The following is a 20,773-nucleotide window of genomic DNA, read 5'->3' as shown; positions in this document are numbered from 1 at the left end:
CAAACAAAAAACCTGTTATCCAAAGGCAATGGTGAAAGGACCATGTATCAGTACATGGGAGCAGATGCGCACTCATATCCACCATGTGAATTAGAACTCATGATTCAATACTGAATATGTCTACATGAACACTGAAACGAGGGAGAGTAAATTTGCAAGTTTATAAGTAGAGGTGAGAAGCTAAATCAATGTATCTCTTTTTGTGTTTGTACTAAGGGTGCTCGTACAAATTCCATACACGTGTGGTATGCACCTGTTAGGGGCTGTGACTAGAGCATTCAATGCTTTTCCTGCTTCCATGACAAATGGAGAAAGTAGACACGGCAGTCTTGTTTTCTAAGAGCTTTGACTGTGATTACAGACGTACTTGGCAGGAGAATGCACTATCAGAACATGCAAATGATTTTGGTGATTATCTGAATGAATTGAGAGATTTTCAGAGGAAATTGGAAAGCATGATTGAAAACGGAGATAGAGAGATACCTGCTGCTCTTGTCAAAGCAAATTTTAAGACACTTGTAGAACAATTGAACCAAGGAAACAAGGGTCTTGAACAGGCAGCCATGCTGGAAGTTCTCTTACAGCTGTCTCTGATGTTGCAGGATTTAGAAGCTGCTAGACAAATGCTTAATCAGCTTGAGTTGGCTTTCTGCTCAATCATCAGATTTTGAACTAGCTTCTTCTGAATAATTATTGTTGAAGGATTTCAATTTCGAAAAAATCCCCCCCCCCCCCCCCCACCCCCCACAAAAAAAAAAAAAAAACAGAAAGAGAGAAAAAACCACCCTGCTTTTTTGTTTCCAGATGAAGGATGTCTTAGCAAACATGGAAGTGCACGAACCTTTTCTTGATGCCTTCTTAGAGCACATGGGCAATGTGTACTTGGCACTTGGAAACAAACAGGAGGCTCTTGCCTGTTATAATAGAAGTATTACCATACAGGAATCGCTCGTGGGTAAGCTGCTTTTTTGCTAAGTAGCTCTTGTTTCATTCTTGAACTTCATATTAGGGTTGTTATTAAAAAACACCTTGCCACAAGCATTGTTGAGTATCCGTTAGAGGTATTATCATTTTTCAGCTTCGTTTTGGCCTTCATTTTTGCACATGTTTTGAGGATGCTTTATTTTCGTTTTGGTAGAAGAATTTGTTACATAGTGTTACCAGTGTGGTTTCAGTATATAACTTCTATATCTATAAATGCAAATTATAAACATGTAAATAAAGAAATGAATGCATATTGAGGGAGGGAGAGATTTGTTAGAATAGGCAGCGGAAGATGCAATGAAGACAAGAACTGGCCTCTGATCCAATGGACACCTTGACCCGGATCTGGCCCGACTCCTTTAAGATCCTTTGACACAAGAGAACACGTGCAATGCCACATACATGAACAAGGCAACTGTGGAGAAGAGAGATTACTGAAGTAGAAAGAGACACGACCTCTCAGAATGAGGGAGAAACAGAGCTCGGGGAAAGGCTCCCCATGCTGATAACAAACTGCTCATACAAGTGACCTGACGGGCCTGACGTGATGCCCAAAGTCTCACCCAGAAATCCTTTAGGAAGGCCTGTGAGAGGCCCCGTCGTCTCCAATGCTCTGTTGCAGCTCGGATGGTTGCCTGCCATGACGTCAAAATGTATCTCCCCAGTCGCACTGTGTATTGAAAGAAGGAGATATCAGGAGCCCCTGGTGAAGCGAAAGGGTCCTCCCACATCCACTTGCCTGGGTCCCAGTGAAGTTGTGCCAGCGGTCGAGAGCCATAGACCGATAATCGCCAAGTCGTGTCAAGCTCTCCTGGATCCGGGTCTATGTGCCACTTCCCGTGAAGCAGCACCCACAACTCTGATCCTCTGAAAAGTACATCCCTCAATCGATGGAGACTCCTCCTCCATTCTCTGCAGCCTCCCGTCATCCCCTACCTCAAAGAAGAGACAAATTCCCTCCTCGGTAGATGCTCTGACTGCAATCAAAGTCTCTAGCTGCGTGAAAGCCCCCATCCATCGAGGGGCCGTCGGATCAAGTGGCTCCTCCCACTGTGCTGTAATGGCTGTCTGAATCTCCTCTCTCGTAGTCTGTCCGCCCCGAAAGTGGCTCAGCCTCTCCATCTGTATCTCCTCTGGAAGTTTGCAGAAAGCGTGCCAATCCCCAAAGCTGCGTGCAGGGCCATCAGCCATGGGTCCCCATGCTAGTCTCGTCGTGGATCCCAACATATGTCCCTGCTCTGTGCGCATAGAGGGACTCCATATCAAAGGCTACCGCGCTCTCTCCTCTATACAAGATGGCTGTCGCTGCTGTAGGCCAAGGCGAAGCAACTCCCAAGCCCGTAATATGCTCAAAGCAAAACGATCCTCCCAGTCTCTGCTCAGGCTTGTCCTCCTCATCTCAGTGAAGATCCATCTGGTCTCTTGTGCCCAAATACCTCCTGCTAGGGGAGCTCGGGCCTGAATCCGCCTAAGGAAGAACTCCTTCCACAGCTCGGCACCGGGAAGAAGCCTTCGCACAATGAGCTTCCCTAGCAGTGCTCTGCTCTGATCTGTGGGATCAATGATGCCAAGACCCCCCTTTGCCAGGGGTAAAGTGATGACCGACCAAGCTACTTTGGCCTGGGCAGAGTGACCGTCTCGCCCTGACCAAAGGAAGTTCCCGATCAGCCTCTGGATCTGTCTGATACAAGAACTATAGACATCCTTTTACTTTACGAGTTCCAGTGCCGACCAACTTCCCGTCTGCGGGTGAAACTACCGTTCATATTGGCCATACAATGTCCGACCATTTGCAACTTCAAAAAGAGGGTCTCAAAAATTAAGCAAAAATCATTGGAAAGAAACCAACAACTAAGGTGAGCAGTTCCCACGTCCTCGTGATAGAAAGCCTCTACGTAGGCCTGGTCCCAAGATACCCCAGTGCCGCCTATAAAATGCAGGTGTCAAACCATCCTCTCCTAGGCAGCTTCTACGTGGGAGTACCCTCAAAGCCTCAATAAGCTCATCCTTAGACAATGGCTGTGCCAATGTATGCCTCATACAATCTGTAACTCTCCTCTGGATATGAGCCCAAACAAGCTCTCTACACCTATCTCTCTCCTTAGACGGAGGTGTAGCATTGAGTAAATCTCTGTAGAAATCGGTAGCAATCCCTCTCAGCTCCTCAGGCTCAGTTGCTAGTGATCCATCTTGATGTCTCAGCTGTCTAATCCCTGTACGTGCATGGCGGGGTCCGGTAATCTCAAAAAACTCTCTAGAGACGAGGTCCCCAAGCTGTGTCCGATGTGAGTCTGGCCTACCGCAACTGACCCTCTAGCCAGGTGCACTCAGGCTGTTGCTCCTGTAACCTCTGAATGGCTGCTAGGCTGCGCCTGAATCTCCTCTCTCTCTCGCGAGTCTCTCAAAATCTAGTCAAAGCTGTCTCATGTAAAAAAGTGTTGAGGGCCGCAATCCCCTGGGCACATTGCTCTGTTGCATTCACATCTGAGTTCTAGCTAGATTGCCAGATACGTTTTATCTCATCAACAAGGCTCGGGTCTGTGAGCACTCTCTGGAATCCGTAGCTGCATGCTAGGTGCTCGTCGCTGCTCCTCAAAAGTAAGAATCACCGGGGCATGATCCGAAAATGCAGTGTCAGCCAGGATCCCTATGGTCCCACCCATCTCCCCAACAAAGTCGCCTACATAGAATTGATCAATCCTAGACAGGTTAGTTCCTCCCTGTCAACGGTCCGACTGAGAAATTCAGACTGTCTAGAGATCGTACCAAAGCCTCATGCTGCCATACATTCGAGATCTGCAAAGTCAAACACAATCTTCCCATGCTGCTAGCTCATGCCCATGCACTGTCACATGACTGCCCCCAATCCTATCTGCCAGATTCTCTAGCATGTTGAAGTCCCCTCCAACACACCAGTGGTCCACCTCAGGTAAATGTATCCAAAATCTGTGCCCAGAAATCTGCTCTAGCACTCGCTTGATTAGGCGCATATACATTGAGAAGCCCCATGAGCTCCCCATGCATCCTCAACGTCATAAACTGGGCTCTGCCCGGCACAATCACCCCTCTGTCCACAATGGCCTGCCGCCAAGCATCGGCAATAAACATACATACCCCTCCCTGCCCACTCATGGGTCCAAAACCTGCTGATCAAAATGGCTCACATCGGCCTGGCAACACTGAGCAATATCTGCAAATCCGGCTCACTCAGATGGTGCTCTTGTAGCATCAAGATATCAATGGAACTGCCTACCAAGCATCGCTGAATCTCCTGACGAAGCCTGCCTCTATAGCGGAGATACTGGGAGCCTCCAAGACCTTGCACATTCCACGAGATGATCCTCATGGTCTGCCAATATATGAAGTAGCTGCGTCAGCAGTCCGGTGAGCCTTCGCAATCGGCTTGGAGGGAGAATAATCTCCATCCGAGCGACTGTGGATCTAACCCCCTGAGCGTCGCACGCGTTGCGCAATATCCCCCAGTGGGTATATGCCATAGCTAAGGCCGATGCCTCCACGATCTCATCTTCATGAATGCATACATAGAGTGGAGGCCTCGCGAGGTTCGCTACAATGCGAATCACCAAGTGTCTGACCCCGTGAGCATCAATCCTGCTTGTAACTGCGTAATGGGCGAGCTTCCCAAATACGCGCAAGCATATCTGTCACATCCAGGTCTGCCAAGTGATGAGAGAACTCTATACCGTATGTGTGCAGGCACTCTGATGCCAAGTCCATGGACCACTCTGTCACTCGCTCCACACAACGGGAAGGAGAAGGCTATTGAGGAATCCAGTGCCTCCTCTCCCCGTGCTGGGAGGATAACCACGTGAATCCGCACAGGTGCCGGCTCATGTGTCTCCTCACTACCAAACAAGCGCATGAAAGAGTAGTTAAACCATGCAGTTCTGTGGTGCGAATCAAAGTTGAGTAGCTGACTCCGTATCGTTGACATGCGTGAAGCTCTAATCGGCATCATAGCTCTCTCCACTGGCCCACGAGCAAAATCGCTACTCAGTGAGCGTTGCACTGCTGGAGAGTGCCAAGTAAGTGGTGGTTCCTCTATAGAAAGCAAAGACGAAGGCGACAAAATGGCAGTGGGGGCGAGGTGCCGAGAGGGAGCAGCTGGTGCGAAAATGGGAGGTGGAGAGGCGGGAGGAGGCGAAGGCGAGGATTGCAGAGGCAGGCTCTATCTCCACAAGGGGGAGATAAAACCAGCTACTCATGCACTGAGGGCATAATGGGCGGGGCAGAGGGCGGTGTAGGAGGGGTGGGGAGAGGTGCTGCCATCTCTTGGTCCATAGGCTGCTCTCTTGAGCTCTCTGTCTGTAAAACCTCAAACCGGTTCTGCACCGGCACCCACTGCTGCTGCTGACCCACTGCTGCTGCTGACCCTGCCACTGGATCGGCTGCTCAAGCTGGCACCCTTGATGCCGACCCTGCACCTGCTGCCACTTTGATGTAGCAACAGGTGGGGGAGGTCTCTCTGCAACCGACTGAGATGTGGCTCCAATGGTTGGCTGTGTCGTTGAAGCTCTAGGCGTTGGAGGTTGTGTCTATGCCGGTGGTGGGGCTCGAGGTCTTCGACGAGGACAGGCCTTGGCCAAGTGGCCAACCTGTTGACAGATACAGCACTGGTTCGGGAGCCCCGAATACTCTACTCGTTGATCAAACCATCCCCCGCCAACCTTAGGTAGCTAAACTACCTTTGGCAAGCAAGAGACATTTGGTACCAGAACTCTGATTGAAGGCATACTAGCTGCTCTGGCAACAACCGACGCTAATGTACGTGCTGTCTCTAGGACCAACCTCACTAGAGAGCCAATCTGGGAAAGTAGGGGCAAGTACTCCCGACGGAGGCTCAGGAAGCACACTGTCACTGGGAAAAGACGCTCAGCCCTCTTTGCCGCCTCTATCGGATCAAAACCGTGATGCCACTGGCTAAAGAAGGCTCAAGCTCCTCGCATATCCAAGGGGCTCATCCCAATGACCTGTAAGACACTCTGTGCTGTCTCGAACTCGATCTGGTATTGTCCGCGTCCCAGTAGCTGGATATCCTGAATCTTACCCATATCTGCAAGCAAGAGGGCCTGTAGTAAGTCTCGAAGCTCACCATGACTGGGATGGGTGCCAACAATGCGGCAGATCGTAGAGGTGGCCTGGAGCCTCTCCACCTCTGCTACTAAGCTCGCTGCCTCTTCTGGCGAAAGAGAGCCTGAGGGGGTATCCTCGAGGGCGGTCGAGGGGGTTGCATGTGAGTCCCTCTGAGGTGGAGCCGGAGGAGCCTCTATCAGAGTCTAAAGCTGGAATGAAGGCGGAAAGACGTCGATGAAGAGGAAAGGGGCTATCGAAGTCATGTTGCTACTGATTCTCTAACACTCTCTCTCTGCTCGTCACATCAGCAGTAGGGGCAGCACCTGGCGAGGGGGGGGGGGGGGAGATGACGTAGTTTCCTGGCGAGGGCGATTGGCTTCAGCGAGCGCTTTCGGGACTTTTAAATGAAATGTTATATTAATGTTTCAAAAGGCCAAAATGACCTCAGAGTACCAAAAATAAAAAAAGTTAAAGTTACTGAAAAAGGGGTACCTAAACTGTTAGATGTGAACTAAGCAGCTAACTGGAACTGTGTAGGATATGAGTAAGGGGGTGAAAGCAGTGATTGAGGGCTAATACAACACAATGTGGGTGTGTGTGTGGGGATAGAAGGGGTAGGAGCTGATACAAAGGTTGGTACAAGATGGGTAGGGTGTACAATCCTCCAAAGAGCTAAATCACAAGAGATCCATCATCGGTCATTGACGGATCCCGTCAATCTCCTCCATGGTCAATAGTTTGACCGGACATCTTGCTTGTCGGGCCAAAGTGATCCTGTCACAAACTGCTGACGTATCAAGCCACTGAAAAACGGAGCCAACTTGCAGATCCTGACCGAGGAGCCTAAACCCTAAGAAGAAGCAGCAAAAGAAGAAGAAGCAACAAAAGAAGTTTTTACCAACTTCTAGGACCCAATCCGACAAGGGCCCAAGTAACCCAAGTGACCTAAATAAAGCAGGAACCACACAGAAGCCAGGCGTAAAGACCGATGACGTGGCAACAGCTGCACGGAATCCCGCATTTTATGATGGCTGTGTAGACGTGGCACCTGTATGGATTTTCGCGTTTTACGTTGAATACGTGGCAGGTATACGGATTCCCTAAAATCGCACTAGCTTTTTGACCGGTTGCTTTTGAGTTTGAATGCTTTCCATGTAAACTGCTTTTAGAGGCCAAGTGCCTTTAAATATGACCCATGGGGAGTCTACCCGTGGGAGATGCTGAGTAGAGCCATGGGAGTTGTACTCAGTTGAAGCAATATAAAGAAATACTGAAAGGGGCGCCAAGGTTTGGGGCTAGTGCTCTCTTGGGGTGGAACTCCGCCACTCCCCGTCTCCTGTGTCAAGCACTCTCTATCTCTTTCAATTCAAATGTTATTTGAAGTGCTTAAAGTTGATCAGTCTGTTCTTTTCTGTTGGCACGTGGTGCCGATCCCCGTGACAATGGTATCAGAGCTTCAAACATGTGCTTTTTTGAAAGCATACCGATCCTTTCAAAGAGCAGACAGAGCAAGATGGCGCTTCCAAGTTTTACCGGAAAATTTACTAAAGAACCTTTGTGTCCTGACCCTCGACTTATTAGCCACTTCCACCCTTACTCCATTGTGCATCGGTCGCGCTCCCGTCTTCATTGTTTCGTCTTACATGGCGTAAGCCATAAGGAATTTAAGATTACTTGCAAGAGAAAGATCAAATTTTTTTTTTCAAGCCGCCATTTTTTTTTCTCAGAGGCAGTGCCATGCAATGGTGGATGTCTATAGCACCCAAGCCGCACACTCCAAGGACTTGGCAAGCTTTCAAGAAAATTTTTACCTGAATGTTATTGTTTATGGTAGCTGCTGCCAGAGTGAGGTATCCTAAAATGCTTGCCATGGAAACCCTTGCAGATTACAACTTGAAATTTCTCGACATCTCTCATCAGGTGTCTCTTCCCGAGCTAAAAACCTTGGATGTCTAGTGTGATTGCGAGGTCTTGGGACTACCATCACCGCCACATGAACATTGCTTGTCGAGGCTTGTTTTGACTATTCAAGAGTTAATGGACCATGTCGTGGATGGCTACAACCTTATAAAAGAAATCTAACCCTAATCTTGCTATAGGTTTCAGGATGGAAAGTCAGTCGTCTTTTCGAGCTCGACTGATGTCGAGATGTCTTTTTGAGTTCTGTTGAAAACTTGTTTTGTGATCTTGTTTGAAATTTGTTTGAAATGAATGGTATCTGTTTTGGACCTGTCTTGGTGCCCCTTTGAATTGTTTGACTTTGCTTTCAATATCAGTTTCAATGCTTGGTGATTTACTCTCGCGTGTAGTAGTGAGAAATGCTGTTTTGGTATTGTTTGAACCTTGGAACGACGCAGATAGGATGTCTGGGGAGCGTTTTGTTGTATACTTGAAAACCTCGGAACGACGCAGATAGGATGTCTGGGCAACGTTTCTTTGTATGCTGGAAAACCTCTGAATGACGTAGACGGGATGTCTGGGGAGCGTTTGGTTATATGCTTGAACCTCCAAGCGACGTAGGCTGTGGTCTGGGGAGCGTCTGGTTGTATCAGTCTTGTGAGCTCATGGCCGGGATCTTTTTAGGTTATTTGGAGGGGGAGTGACGAGGTAGTCGTTGAGTAGCTTCATACCGCAGATTGTTTGCCTCGGGGGAGTGCTCAACGGCGCTGTTCGTTATGTCTTGTAACATGCATATGTGAGCATTTGTGTTGCATTGTGATGTGCCAACGAGTGAATATTCCTTATTGGATGAGATTTTTCTGGAAGTCAATGACCTAGAATATCAAGAGCTCCAATCTGGAAACTGATTGTCCCTCGGATTTTCCCTCGGAATGTCCCTCGAAATGACCCTTGGAAATTTTTGAGCTAACTTGAGTTGTTTTGCAGATATGCAGAGGGGATGTCAAAAACTACTGACGTGGCAAGCCATTGAAAAACGGAGCCAACTTGTAGAGCCCGACCGAGGAGCCTAAACCCTAAGAAGAAGCAGATGCAGCAGAAGAAGAAGCAATAGAAGAAGTTTTTACCAACTTTTGCTACCCCGTCCGACGGAGGCTCAAGTGACCCAAGTGACCTAAATAAAGCAGGACCCACACAAAAGCCAGGCGTAAAGACTGATGACGTGGCAAGAGTTGTACGGAATCCCGCATTTTATGATGGCTGTGTAGACGTGGCACATGTATGGATTTTCGCGTTTTACGTTGATTACGTGGAAGGTGTACGGATTCCCTAAAATTGCACTGGCAGCTTTTTGACCGGTTGCTTTTGAGTTTGAATGCTTTTCATGTAAACTGCTTTTAGAGGCCAAGTGCCTCTAAATATGATCCATGGGGAGTCTACCCGTGGGGGATCCAGAGTAGAGCCATGGGAGTTGTACTCAGTTGAAGCAATATAAAGAAATACTGAAAGGGGCGCCAAGGTTTGGGGCTAGTGCTCTCTTGGGGTGGAACTCCGCCACTCCCCGTCTCGTGTGTCATGCACTCTCTATCTCTTTCAGTTCAGTTGTTATTTGAAGTGCTTAAAGTCGATCAGTTTGTTCTTTTCCGTTGGCACGTGGTGCTCGTCCCCGTGACAGATCCGAATCCTTTGATTCAGTCTCTTTCGATGCTGTGTAGTCCTCCACAGTCGTGGGTGCTTGGATCTCCCTAGCTTGGTCGCTCGATTGATTAGCGTGCCTTTGGTGTGAGGAGAATGTGAGCACTACTGTGGTAGCTGCTCCTTTGACTGCCCAATGTTCGCTCTCAAGAAGTCTATGATCTGTCTCTGAGGCTGGTTAGCCTCTCCTCTCATCAGGCTCTCTCTGTGTCTGCGCAACTCGAGCAAAAAGAGTCCAAGACATCTCTGGTCCTTGTACCTCATGACTCTAGAGAGTGGTCCAAAGCCCTCTCTGAACAGGCAGTGGAAGCAGCCTTCTCATAGTAAACTGGGCAGTGGCATGTGTAATGCAACTTTGTCTCAGGCTCCACGTGACATAGGGAGAAACTGGGATTAATCGGACGAAACTAGAGAGATGCCATAACTCTTTAACACTCCCCCTCAACTCCTGGAAAGGAAGATGGACCAGGAAGCTGGAGTAAGCAATTTGCAACAAAGAGAGCGTTTTCTGGACGAGGATATTTGCACAATACATGGCCGTTGTACCATCCTACCATTACCCTCGAAAGACGTCCGGGAAGTAAAATGCTCTCTGCTGGTGAAGAACCCAGCTCTAACAAGAATCTCCTCAACTCAACCGACTCACAAGTCACACAACCAACATCTACAGAAGGTACTATTGCTGATTGCTCCAAGAGAATGCATAAAAAATGAGGGTAAAGGCTCAATTATTGGTATCCGGATGGGAGGCTGAAAACGTTGGCCTTGTCTTTTGAGAAAACGATGGGCTGCTCGCTGTCTTGCTGTACGATCTGGTGCACCGCCACTTTCCTAGGTTCTCTGCTTCTCCAAGCGTTGTTCCTAGCTGCCCTTTATACCCTTCAAAGGCTGGGTCGAGCAGACAAAAGGAAGCCCCACGATTCCATTTAAATGGCTAAAAGTCACTTATTAATTAAGTGATTAAAATAAGAGGTGGTTCATGCAGTGAAAAGCCTATATGCTGAAAATGCTGTCTTGTGAAAGAGAGGGTATGCAACTGTGACCGGCCTGGACATGCACATCTTGCTAGAGGCTCACAAAGGTGCCAGTCTCAGTCCTAAGCTACTGGATCATGCTAGATTGTGGCACCACGTAGTGCAAGTGAAGTGCGCACGTCACACATGATCATTTCTCAGCTCTTAAGTGCTCCACTCTTGAGGAAAGAGTTGAAATCCTACACTTGCGGTCACATACCACACACAAGAAACTTCAAGCTCCTACGGGAAGTCCAAAGAATGCAGACAACCGAGGCTACTGAGAAATCGATTGTTTGATGATGAAGAACCAAAGACATGCACTTGCACTAACCACCATAGATCATGAGTGAACTGCAAACCACATCTGAAGAAACTTCATCAGACCTGAGAGTGAAAACTGCTATTGATTTTCATTTGTCTGGAACACATCTCGATAGAATATCACCCCACTCTTAGAGTGATTTGGAATGGAAACAAACATCCAGCTGAAAGGCACGCACATCAATATTGAGAATACGAGTCATATGCCAAGCTCAAGAGACCTTGCAACCAAGCTGTGCAAGAGTGCTATAGAAAGCCACCAAATAGACTAAAATTCTGTTCGCTGCACATGAAATCACTTGAAGTAGTCCATGAAATGTGACTCCCAAGATGACTCCACATCCCCCTTTGAAGGGAGAGCACCCGAACCATGGATAACTACCACGACTCTCTAACAGTCTATACTTGTGTAAGTGGATCACCCAAGGTAGGTGAATCTGAAGGAAAATATACCTGCCATGTTAGTTGGATTCCTGGGTGGGCAGATGTAAGATAGTTTCACCCAGAAACTAATCCCTTGGTCAAACTTATTAATAAATCATTCTTTGTAGTTGAGGTCTGTGTTTTCAGCCCTTCATTCCTCTCACATTAGGAGCGCGATTCAACTCTAGATCTACCCCTTGGTGGCCATCCGCAATCCCACATTGAGAAGAATCCAAAGGTGCATCAAATCAGCTCGGAGGTGCCTCGTCTTGAGTTACCGCTGGGCGACATCCTCCATTCGGGTCAGTAGAGTCTGCATTTGAGGTATTGCATGTGTGTACGTTCCATTTATGCAATCTAAAGCAAATATCACATCGGCAACGGTGTAGGGAGCCCTTGAGAAGGGTTGGTTGGGACCCCATTGGGTATCATTCTCCTCCTCTCTCTCTCTCTCTCTTTCTTTCTCTCTCTACACATCTCTACCTCCCTCTCTCATTCCTCTCTTCAAGGAAAGTAAAAGGAACCATCATTCAAGATAAAAGCAATCACTTACGCAAGGAAAAGAGGTAAAAGATTTGTAAAAGTGTAATGCCTAGATCACCATTTCAATTTTGTTGCACCTGACATTGTTATTAGAGATTTGAAGATTTTGCACTAATTTGCTAATCCTATTTTTTTTTTCTCTATTGTGTTTTTGGTTGTGTTGGCAGTCCCTGTTGTATATCCTCCCTCTCTTGGAGCAACAGGCGTGCCATTGCGTGTAGGACCATGCGCCTTGAGCGTGGGATTATAGCAACCAATTATGTATCGGGTGTTGCATGCGGGGTGCGTTGATGGGGGGGTAGATAGTCTGCCGAAGATTAGTCTACGACCTTCCTTGAACAAAGAGCGGAAATCCTTGCATGGTTAAGACTCGTAGAGTTATGGAGGCCTCCACCAATCAAGAAGGCGAGCAAGTTCCACCTATGGATCTTCCCATGAATCCTCCCCCTACCCCTCCATCCTTGCCACCAAATCCCATGGATTTCATGATGCGGATGATGATGTAGCAAGATGAAGCGCGACGACAAGAGCGTGTGGATGCAGAGGAGGCATGCCGATTAGAGTGTGCGCAAGCGGCAGAGCGAGAGGAACGTCAATTGGTGGCGGAAGCAGAAGCTCGTAGACGGGCAAACGTAGATGCTTGAAGCCAGGAAAGGGAAGCCATGCGTGATCTCATCACCTCTTTGGTGGTGCGATGCAATACCTTTTCTTTAGAGCCGGACTATGAAAAGCTTACCAAGACTAATGCGGAGGCGACCAATGCTGCACAGATGGCCAATGAACCAATTCTCGAGAAGATTACGTTCAATAAGTATGACGGTAAGATGGAAACTATTGTCATTTATTCTTGGTTGCATCGATTTACATCTGTTTTGCTGCTGTTAAAAAGTTTGACAATCACAAAGTTCTCTCGGTTTCCATGCATCTTATGCATTAGTTCTTGTAACTAGTGCTTTTCAAATTCAGAACCCATATAATTGACTTTGAGATCATTAAAACCAACACCTTGAATAGAGAGAAAAGAATTAGACTCTAAAGAGAGAATTTGACCTTTCTTACACAATGCATCTGCCACAAGGCTAGCTTTGCCAGGGACATAATCAACCATACCAAATTGTTCAAAAAATTGAGACCATGTTGCTTGCCTATCACTCCAATGTGCACTAGGCAAAGATTGAAGCCATTTAAGTGCTTGTTGATGTGTTTGAACGACAAACTCACGCCCATACATGAAACGATTCCAATCCTTTAATACATGAATGACAGAGAGAAGTTCCTTATCATAGACAGAATAATTTTTCTCAGCACTATTTAGTTTACAAGAGAGAAATACCACTGGATGGTTATTTTGTTGTAACATCGCGCCAATAACAATGTTACCAACGTCAGTCCAAACCTCCAAAGGCTCATCACAAGAGGCAAGGACGAGGCATGGTGTCTCAATGACTGTTACTTTGAGCGCTTCAAAAGCACTCTTATCGGCATCGATCATGACAACGCGCTGATGGCGAGTCTAAAACCCTTTAACAACTCAGACGATGGTGCGGCAATATGTGCAACGCGCTTGACGTGAGAATTGTATGATGACACAAATCCAAAAATGAGCGAAACATCATATTCTGTCTCAAACATAGGCCACTCTGTCTCCTCACTTACCTTCGTGGGATCAAGTCGAATGCCCTCGGGAGAGATGAGATAGCCCAAGCACACAATAGTCATAAAAAATTCCGTCTACAACGTAAAGATATTTAGCATCGAATCGGGCCTAAACTTTCCCCACATCAATAGCATGTTGCTCCTAGGAAGAGGAGAAAATGAGAATGCCATCCAAATAAATAAACACGCACTGCGTTTGCAAAAATCTGATATGGTTGCTTCTTTGCCGCCTCTTGAAGCACCTATGAAGCATGTTTGTGAATGCTGTATTTTGGGTAAGATGCAGCGTCCGAAGTTTCCAAAGGATGGTTCAGTTAGGGCTACATGCAAGTTGCAGCTTGTGCATAGTGATGTTTGTGGGCCCATGCAAACTCCGTCCTTGGGCAATTACCTTTACTTTGTGACTTTCATTGATGATTACCCCACGCATGCATGGGTGTATCCGCGTAAAGCTAAGTCCAAAGTGTTTTCAAGCTTAAGCAATTTTTGGCTATGGCTGAAAATGTCTCTAAATGTACTATTGGCACCCTCCGTTCCGATCGAGGGGGAGAGTATATCTCTCATGAATTTAATGCATTTCTGGCTAGTCGTGGGATAAAACACCAATGTATGTCGTATATACCTCAACAAAATGGTGTTTCTGAGAGGAAAAACAGGTCGCTTCCGGAGATGACACGATGTATGGTCAAGAGTCAAGCTTTGCCACATTCATTTTTGCTTGGGGCCATGATGTGTGCTGCTTATGTACTTAACAGGTGTCCTACGAAAGCTTTGCAATTTATGACTATTTATGAAGCATGGCATGATCGAAAACCATCTATTGATCACATGCATGTTTTTGGCTGTTTGGCTTATACTTTGGTGCCACAAATGTAGGGCAAAAAATTGGATGATAAGGCTGTTAAATGCATTTTTGTTGGTTATAGTACTGAAAGCAAAGGTTATAGGTTGTACAATCTACAAACAAAGCGTATCTTGGTTTCAGGGGATGTTGTGTTTGTGGAAGATTCTGTTCAGCCCTTACTGTCATGGACTAGAGATTGTGTTGTAAGCTCACATGACATTTATGACAGTTTGTTGCCTCTTTTCAGTGTTTGAAATTTGAATGAGGCAAATGTACAGGTACATGAAACTGTTACAGATCAGTCTATTACTCATGCAGATATACATGATGTACTTGATGTGGAAATGGCTTAGAATGAGCAGGCTACAGGTATGCCAAAATGGCTGGTGCATACTTTGCATGATAATAAATTGGATGCACCTTTGTCTAGTCATACTCGTTCAGGTTCTCGCCTTGCACCGGATTGTTATGATTTGGCTATTTTTAGCTTATGTGATAGTGAGGAACTTTTGTCTTTTGATGAAGCACAGAATTCAGAAAATTGGATGGCTGCCATGCAATCACAAAAGATGCACTTATGGAAAATGATACATGGGCTTTATGTGATTTGCCTCTTGGTAAAAAGGCCATTGGTACAAAGTGGGTTTACAAGTTGAAACGTAAGCTGGATGGTGGGATTGATTGCTATAAGGCTCGACTTGTTGCAAAAGGTTATGCACAACAGAAAGGCATAGATTATGAAGAGACTTTTGCTCCGACCTATGACTACTATGCATTTTCTATGTACATTGGCAACTCATTTTAGGATGGGATGTACACCAATCAAATATTGTTACTGCTTTCTTGAATGGTGACATATTTGAGGAAGTTTATGTAACGTAGCCTCATGGTTCTGCCATTAAAGGGCAGGAATATAAAGTGTGTAAATGTAAGAAAGCTTTGTATGGGTTGAATCAATATCCTCGTGCTTGGTATGAGAAAGCTTACACTCATTCGGTTAAATGAGGTGTTTGTAACAATCCAACAAAAAGCACTTTATATGTAAAACGTGAGGGCGATGTACTGTCACAAAGTGATGACGTGGCACGCGTACCTGGACGTCAAATAAAAATGCTTTTTAAAGTTGTTCCAACTTATGGTTTCTTTTCGACAGGCCCAAGGAACACAAGGCCATGAAAATATGCCAAAAGATTAAATCGTGTGGAGTGCTGACGTGGACAGTTGTACGGAAATTCCGCGTTTTGGGCTAGCTGTGCCATGTGGCAAACTTTACAGATTTCCGTGATTCACGTTGGCAGCTTTTGAGAGCAGATGCTTTTAAACTGACTTCTTTTTGGGCTCTGCTTTTCGGCAATTAAAAGGCCCCAAGCTACAGAGTGTGAGAGCAGAGGTCCTTGGGAGTTGTACTTTGCAATGATTAATGATAAAGAGATATCGAAAGGGGCGCCAGACTTTGGGGCCAATACCTCTAAGATGGAACTTTGTCCGCCCGTGTCGACTCTTTCTCTTTCTCTCTATTGAAGTTCAGTAATTTTGAAGCTTCTGTTTGTGTGTTGCTATTGATTTCTCGCTTGGAGTGTCCATGCCTGTTACAGTGGTATTAGAGCTCAAAATGATTCTTCTTCTACGAAGGATCCAATCTTTTTTGTAGCACAGGTAGTTTTTTTTGAAAGAATCTTCGTGTCCCGACCCTAGACTTATTAGCCACTCCACCCTTACTTCATCTCGCTCTGGGCACGCTCCCCTCTTCATCACTCTGACTTAAAAGGCATAAGCCATAAAGAACCCAAGAGTACACATGGGTTTTTGCGGAGAATCTGACGGAGATAACACCTCTCGGTGGGCAAGCAAAGAAAAGTTGAAATCTGGCGGGGGAACTGAAGAAAAGAATGAAGATTTGGGCAAATTTTCAGCAGAAAAGTTTGCCAGAGCGGAGTACAAACATCAACTGCAGGTTGATACCTTTGTGAAAAGATTGATTAAGTACTCTAGAGACCGAAGATTTGAGAAACACCTGAAGGATTACTCGATTGATGAGATTTACTCGAGATGGCGTGAGGCCATTGATTCTCCTCGTAGGTCAGAGGAAGATGAAAGGACAGACGAGTGCAGAAAAGCGAAACCTGTACTTGCAAAAAGAGTTGGACAGAATTCTTGAAAAGAAGAACCAAAGGATCACAAGAAGACAAACTAGGGACTTCTCGAGAAGCTGAAGAGCGTGGAAGAAAACGAAAGATGAAAGCAAGACTGGTACCTGACTTTGTGAGGATCGACCCTGCTCAGATGGACGAAAGTACCGAACTTTGCGTTTCTGCTCCTATTATCGGCGATTCATTCGAAATTTTGTAGAGATGGCTTCTCCTTTGCATGGATTGATTCAGAAAGGGGTTCCTTTTACTTGGGGACCGTTAGAGATTGTAGCCTTTCAGGCTCTCAAGGAAAAGTTGACAATTGGACCAGTATTGGCTTTATCAGACTTGCAAAATCCCTTTGACGTTTACGGTGATGCATGTGGTTGCAGTTTGAGAGTAGTCTAGATGCAAGAAGGCCATGTCATAACTTACGAGAGCAAGATGTTTTCACCTCCTTAACGGGTTGTACAGATGCGGAAAACGATGTTGTGTGTTACAGCCTTTGAGGAAAAAGGTTTTGATAGAGTGCCATTGTCCACCTTTTTCAAGCCACCGCGACACAGATACCACCTTGAAGGGTGTTGAGGGTTACTTTTCTTGGCCGAGGCTCAAAAAGGATGTGGACGAGTTTGTTCGCAGTTGTTTAGTAGACTAAAAGGTCAAGTTTGACAGGCATAAGGCACCGAGACTTCTACAGCCTTTTACCCATACCCTCCCGTCCCTCGGAAAGCATTGCCAGATATATCAATTTTTGATCTCCCCAAGACTCAAAGTGGGTATGATGGTTTTTGGACAGTCATTGTTAGATTCAGTAAACAAACCCACTTCATTCCAGTAAAGAAGACAATCAAGCTTGATCATTTGGCGAAACTGTTTGTTTCAAAGATTTTCTGATTACATGGCATGCCTGAGTCCATTGTTTCGAACAGAAATCCCTGGTTTACTAGTTTGTTTTGGAGGGCAATCTGGGAGAATGTTGGCACGCGGTTGCAGTTCTCGTCCTCATCTCACCCGTAGATAGATGGGCAATTTGAGATAGCCAAATTCAATGGTTTTGGATTTGTTGAAGTCTTGTATTTCGGATTAGAAGAAAGTATTTGCCCTTGGTGGAGTTTGCCTACAACAACATTGTTCGATGGGGAAGGTGCCATTTGAGGTAATTGAGAATGACTAAGAAAGATACATTGGATGACTACTGCCAGAGGTTTTGGGATATTTATTAACGAGAAAGACCAGATTGAGCGGTTTTGCTGTGGTTTGCAAAAAGAGATTCGAGACTATTGTCTGAACCAAAAGTCTGACTCCATTCAGAGACTCATGGGACATGTTAAGCAACAATTTGGAACACATGCCGGCTCATTGACTTATCTTACGTACAGGATAGTATCCAACTCAACAGGGCAAGAGTCCGCCAGATTGAAGAGAATGAATCAAGGGAACCGGATGACAGCTCATCACAGGATTCTGGAAAAATCAGATGGTAGCACATCCGAACGTTCCGACGAACTAAGGGAACCAAATGCAAGTTCATCAAAGGAATCCGGAGCAAGGGGATCAGATGATAATGCATCTCAGGGTTCCGATGATTGAGACTGACCTGCCAACGGACAGGGGAAGCTAACGAAGCTACCCACACGTCTCAAGGTAGAAAAGAGAATTGTAAGGTGCAGCGGAATGTGAATGTTGAGCTTTGCTCAAGATGAGTGCTCCGAACTGTGCTCAAGGGTTCCTTATACTTACGGAAGGGAGAGCCTTCCGTTCCTTTAGTGAGAGAGTGCAATGGACACAAACAAAGTGAATGGACATTGTGAATGGAAGTGCATGAGACTGAGAGATAGAGAGAAGAATACGATACCAAAATGTTGTCAAACCCTTCTCCAAAGGCCCCATTCTCTATGGCGAGAGCGGTCTACTTATGATTGCACAAATCTCTAATGCTTGGACTTGCCGACGATGAGGACGACGACGCGGGCTGAAATCTGAAAATGCTAAGGCTGAAATCTGCAAATCTTGTATCTGCTGAATTCTGACTCTATGTCGATGACGATGATGCAACGACGACGCGCTGAAAACGCAGATGCTGAAATCTGCGTTTTCCGGGCTGAATCTGCAAACTGCGTGGGATCTGACCGTGCGGCGAGGAACTACTGCGGGAAGGTGAGATCTGCGAGGTTCGGGACTTCTTCCGTGGGTTCTAAATGGTGAAAACTGAAAATGCTGATGCTTGTGGGGATTCCGTCGCGAAGGTCTGCAAAAACACTGAAGTGTCTTGCAGATGCAAAAACGCTAGGGCTGAAAATGGTCTTGCTGTGGAGAATCTGCTAACGCTGGGAGTCTTCTGCTTCTTGCTGTCGCCAAGAATCTGCAATTGCAAAAACGCTGGCTGATCTGATGCAAAAACGCGTGAGAGAAAACGCCGGAGTTGTCGCTGGGGTTGGTCTTGCTGAGAAGTTGCCTGTTGAGCAAGGTGCTCCTGCAGCCTCTTCTGCTAGAAAGTGCTAGCTCTGGTTTGCTTATATATTATCTTAGCAAAATTACCCTACCTACTTTCCAACATAAGTCACTTAAAAATAATAAGTGAAAAATGTCAAAAATAGGGAAAATAGGTTTAATGCACTGGAAAATTCCCCTGATGGATTCTTGGCGATGCTTGCTTGGAGGGAAAAACGCCACCAAGGGTTCTTGTTGAGAAGTTGCCTGTTGAGCAATGGTGCTCCTGCTGGCTCTTTTGAATTAGTGCTAGGTTTGCTTATATACAAACTTATTCAATTTGCCCTACCTACTTTCCAACAATAGTCACTTAAAAATAATAAGTTAAAAATGTCAAAAATAGGGAAAATAGGCTAAATGCACTGGAAAATTCCCTTGAAAGATTTTGATGGGAATGCTTATGATCATGCTGTGTGCAGCCGGAGGATATGCATCTACTCCAAGTGTGTGGTCATGCACGGTCTTCGAACAGACTCACAAAAGTGTCAGATCACCTTCTATTCTAGACTGACTTGATTGAACTGAACCCTGGTCATGCTGTAGCTTGTCCACGGACACATAGGGTTGGATGTGTCACGTGACATCCCCTCCTTTTCAAAGTGAGGTATTGGTACCAAACTGTATGGCGTCAAGGGAGATCGCCAATAGCATCCGGAATCCTGGAAAGGACTCGTCGCCGGCCCACTCTGATGCGTGGGTCATGCGATACTCGAACTTCATAAAGGTGTGCAACGCTTGCTTCTTTGGGCCGCGCCGAAAGCGACACAAAGTCATCTTCAATGCTCCACTTCGTCTAGAGCCATACGTCTACCTTCTTCAAAAATCTCCGAGGCTAAAAATTCCTGAAACCACTTCTAACACAAAAACATGAACATACCCATTCCATGTAAAGTGACTGGAAAAAATCTTGTCTTCCTAAAAGACTCTACATGCAATGTAGATGAAACAAGAGACGGAGTGCCACACCGTTCATCAAACACATGCAAAACATGGAATCCAATCTCATCTTTCTGATCTAAATCAATCAATTGTGGCAAATCACAATGGACATGCCGAGGCTTGATACTCAATTCTTCTTGTGCTCTTTCTACTACTGTGTCATGCCAAGGAAGAGACATGGAATGTGACTTCCTTGAATGCATACTTTTTAGCTTTTCATGAGAAATCAACATACATCCGTGCTCATTTATGAGTGAAGTGCTCAACGTACAATATGGCATGCCTATGAAAAGGGATCACATAAAGACGCTGATTAAAATACAGGAAACGATTATGAATGAAACACTCGAACAATGTGTGCTGACGAATCAGTCGAACACATAGTACTTCCTGTAAGGGTTCTTTGGACCTAGGCTCGAGAGCCAAGATCGGTTGGTACTGTTTGATCAAATCTGCATGGGGGGGTGCTGTGGACCTCGACTCGAAAGCCAAGATCAATTCTTCATGATTGATCGACTCTGCAACGAGGTTAGCTTCACTAGGAAAAAAATCAACTAAACCATCATCCTTGTGAACAATCACGTCATCTTCATGCAAATCATCATGCTAGCGTGAGAAATCACATCTTGATCATCATGCAAATCATCATGTTGGTGAGAAATCAGATCTTGATCATCATATAAATCATCATGCTTGTCATTCAAATCATCATGCAAATCCTGTGTATCATGCTTTGA

General features: G+C 45.9%; 1 protein-coding gene across 1 annotated transcript in view; it reads left to right on the top strand.

Moving 5' to 3' along the window:
- LOC147434269 (uncharacterized) overlaps positions 1-20,773 on the top strand; it is a 61,731-nt gene that overhangs the window by 20,081 nt on the left and 20,877 nt on the right. Inside the window, exons 4-5 of the mRNA XM_086490822.1 lie at positions 362-644; positions 805-955. Of these exons, the coding sequence (XP_086346948.1) occupies positions 362-644; positions 805-955 (434 nt within the window). The remainder of the gene's footprint in view (positions 1-361; positions 645-804; positions 956-20,773) is intronic.

The sequence above is a fragment of the Adiantum capillus-veneris genome, chromosome 19 (genome assembly GCF_014529385.1).
Source record: "Adiantum capillus-veneris isolate H3 chromosome 19, ASM1452938v2, whole genome shotgun sequence".
Classification (NCBI taxonomy): Eukaryota; Viridiplantae; Streptophyta; class Polypodiopsida; order Polypodiales; family Pteridaceae; genus Adiantum; species Adiantum capillus-veneris.
This window is presented reverse-complemented; position numbering and strand designations above follow the sequence as displayed.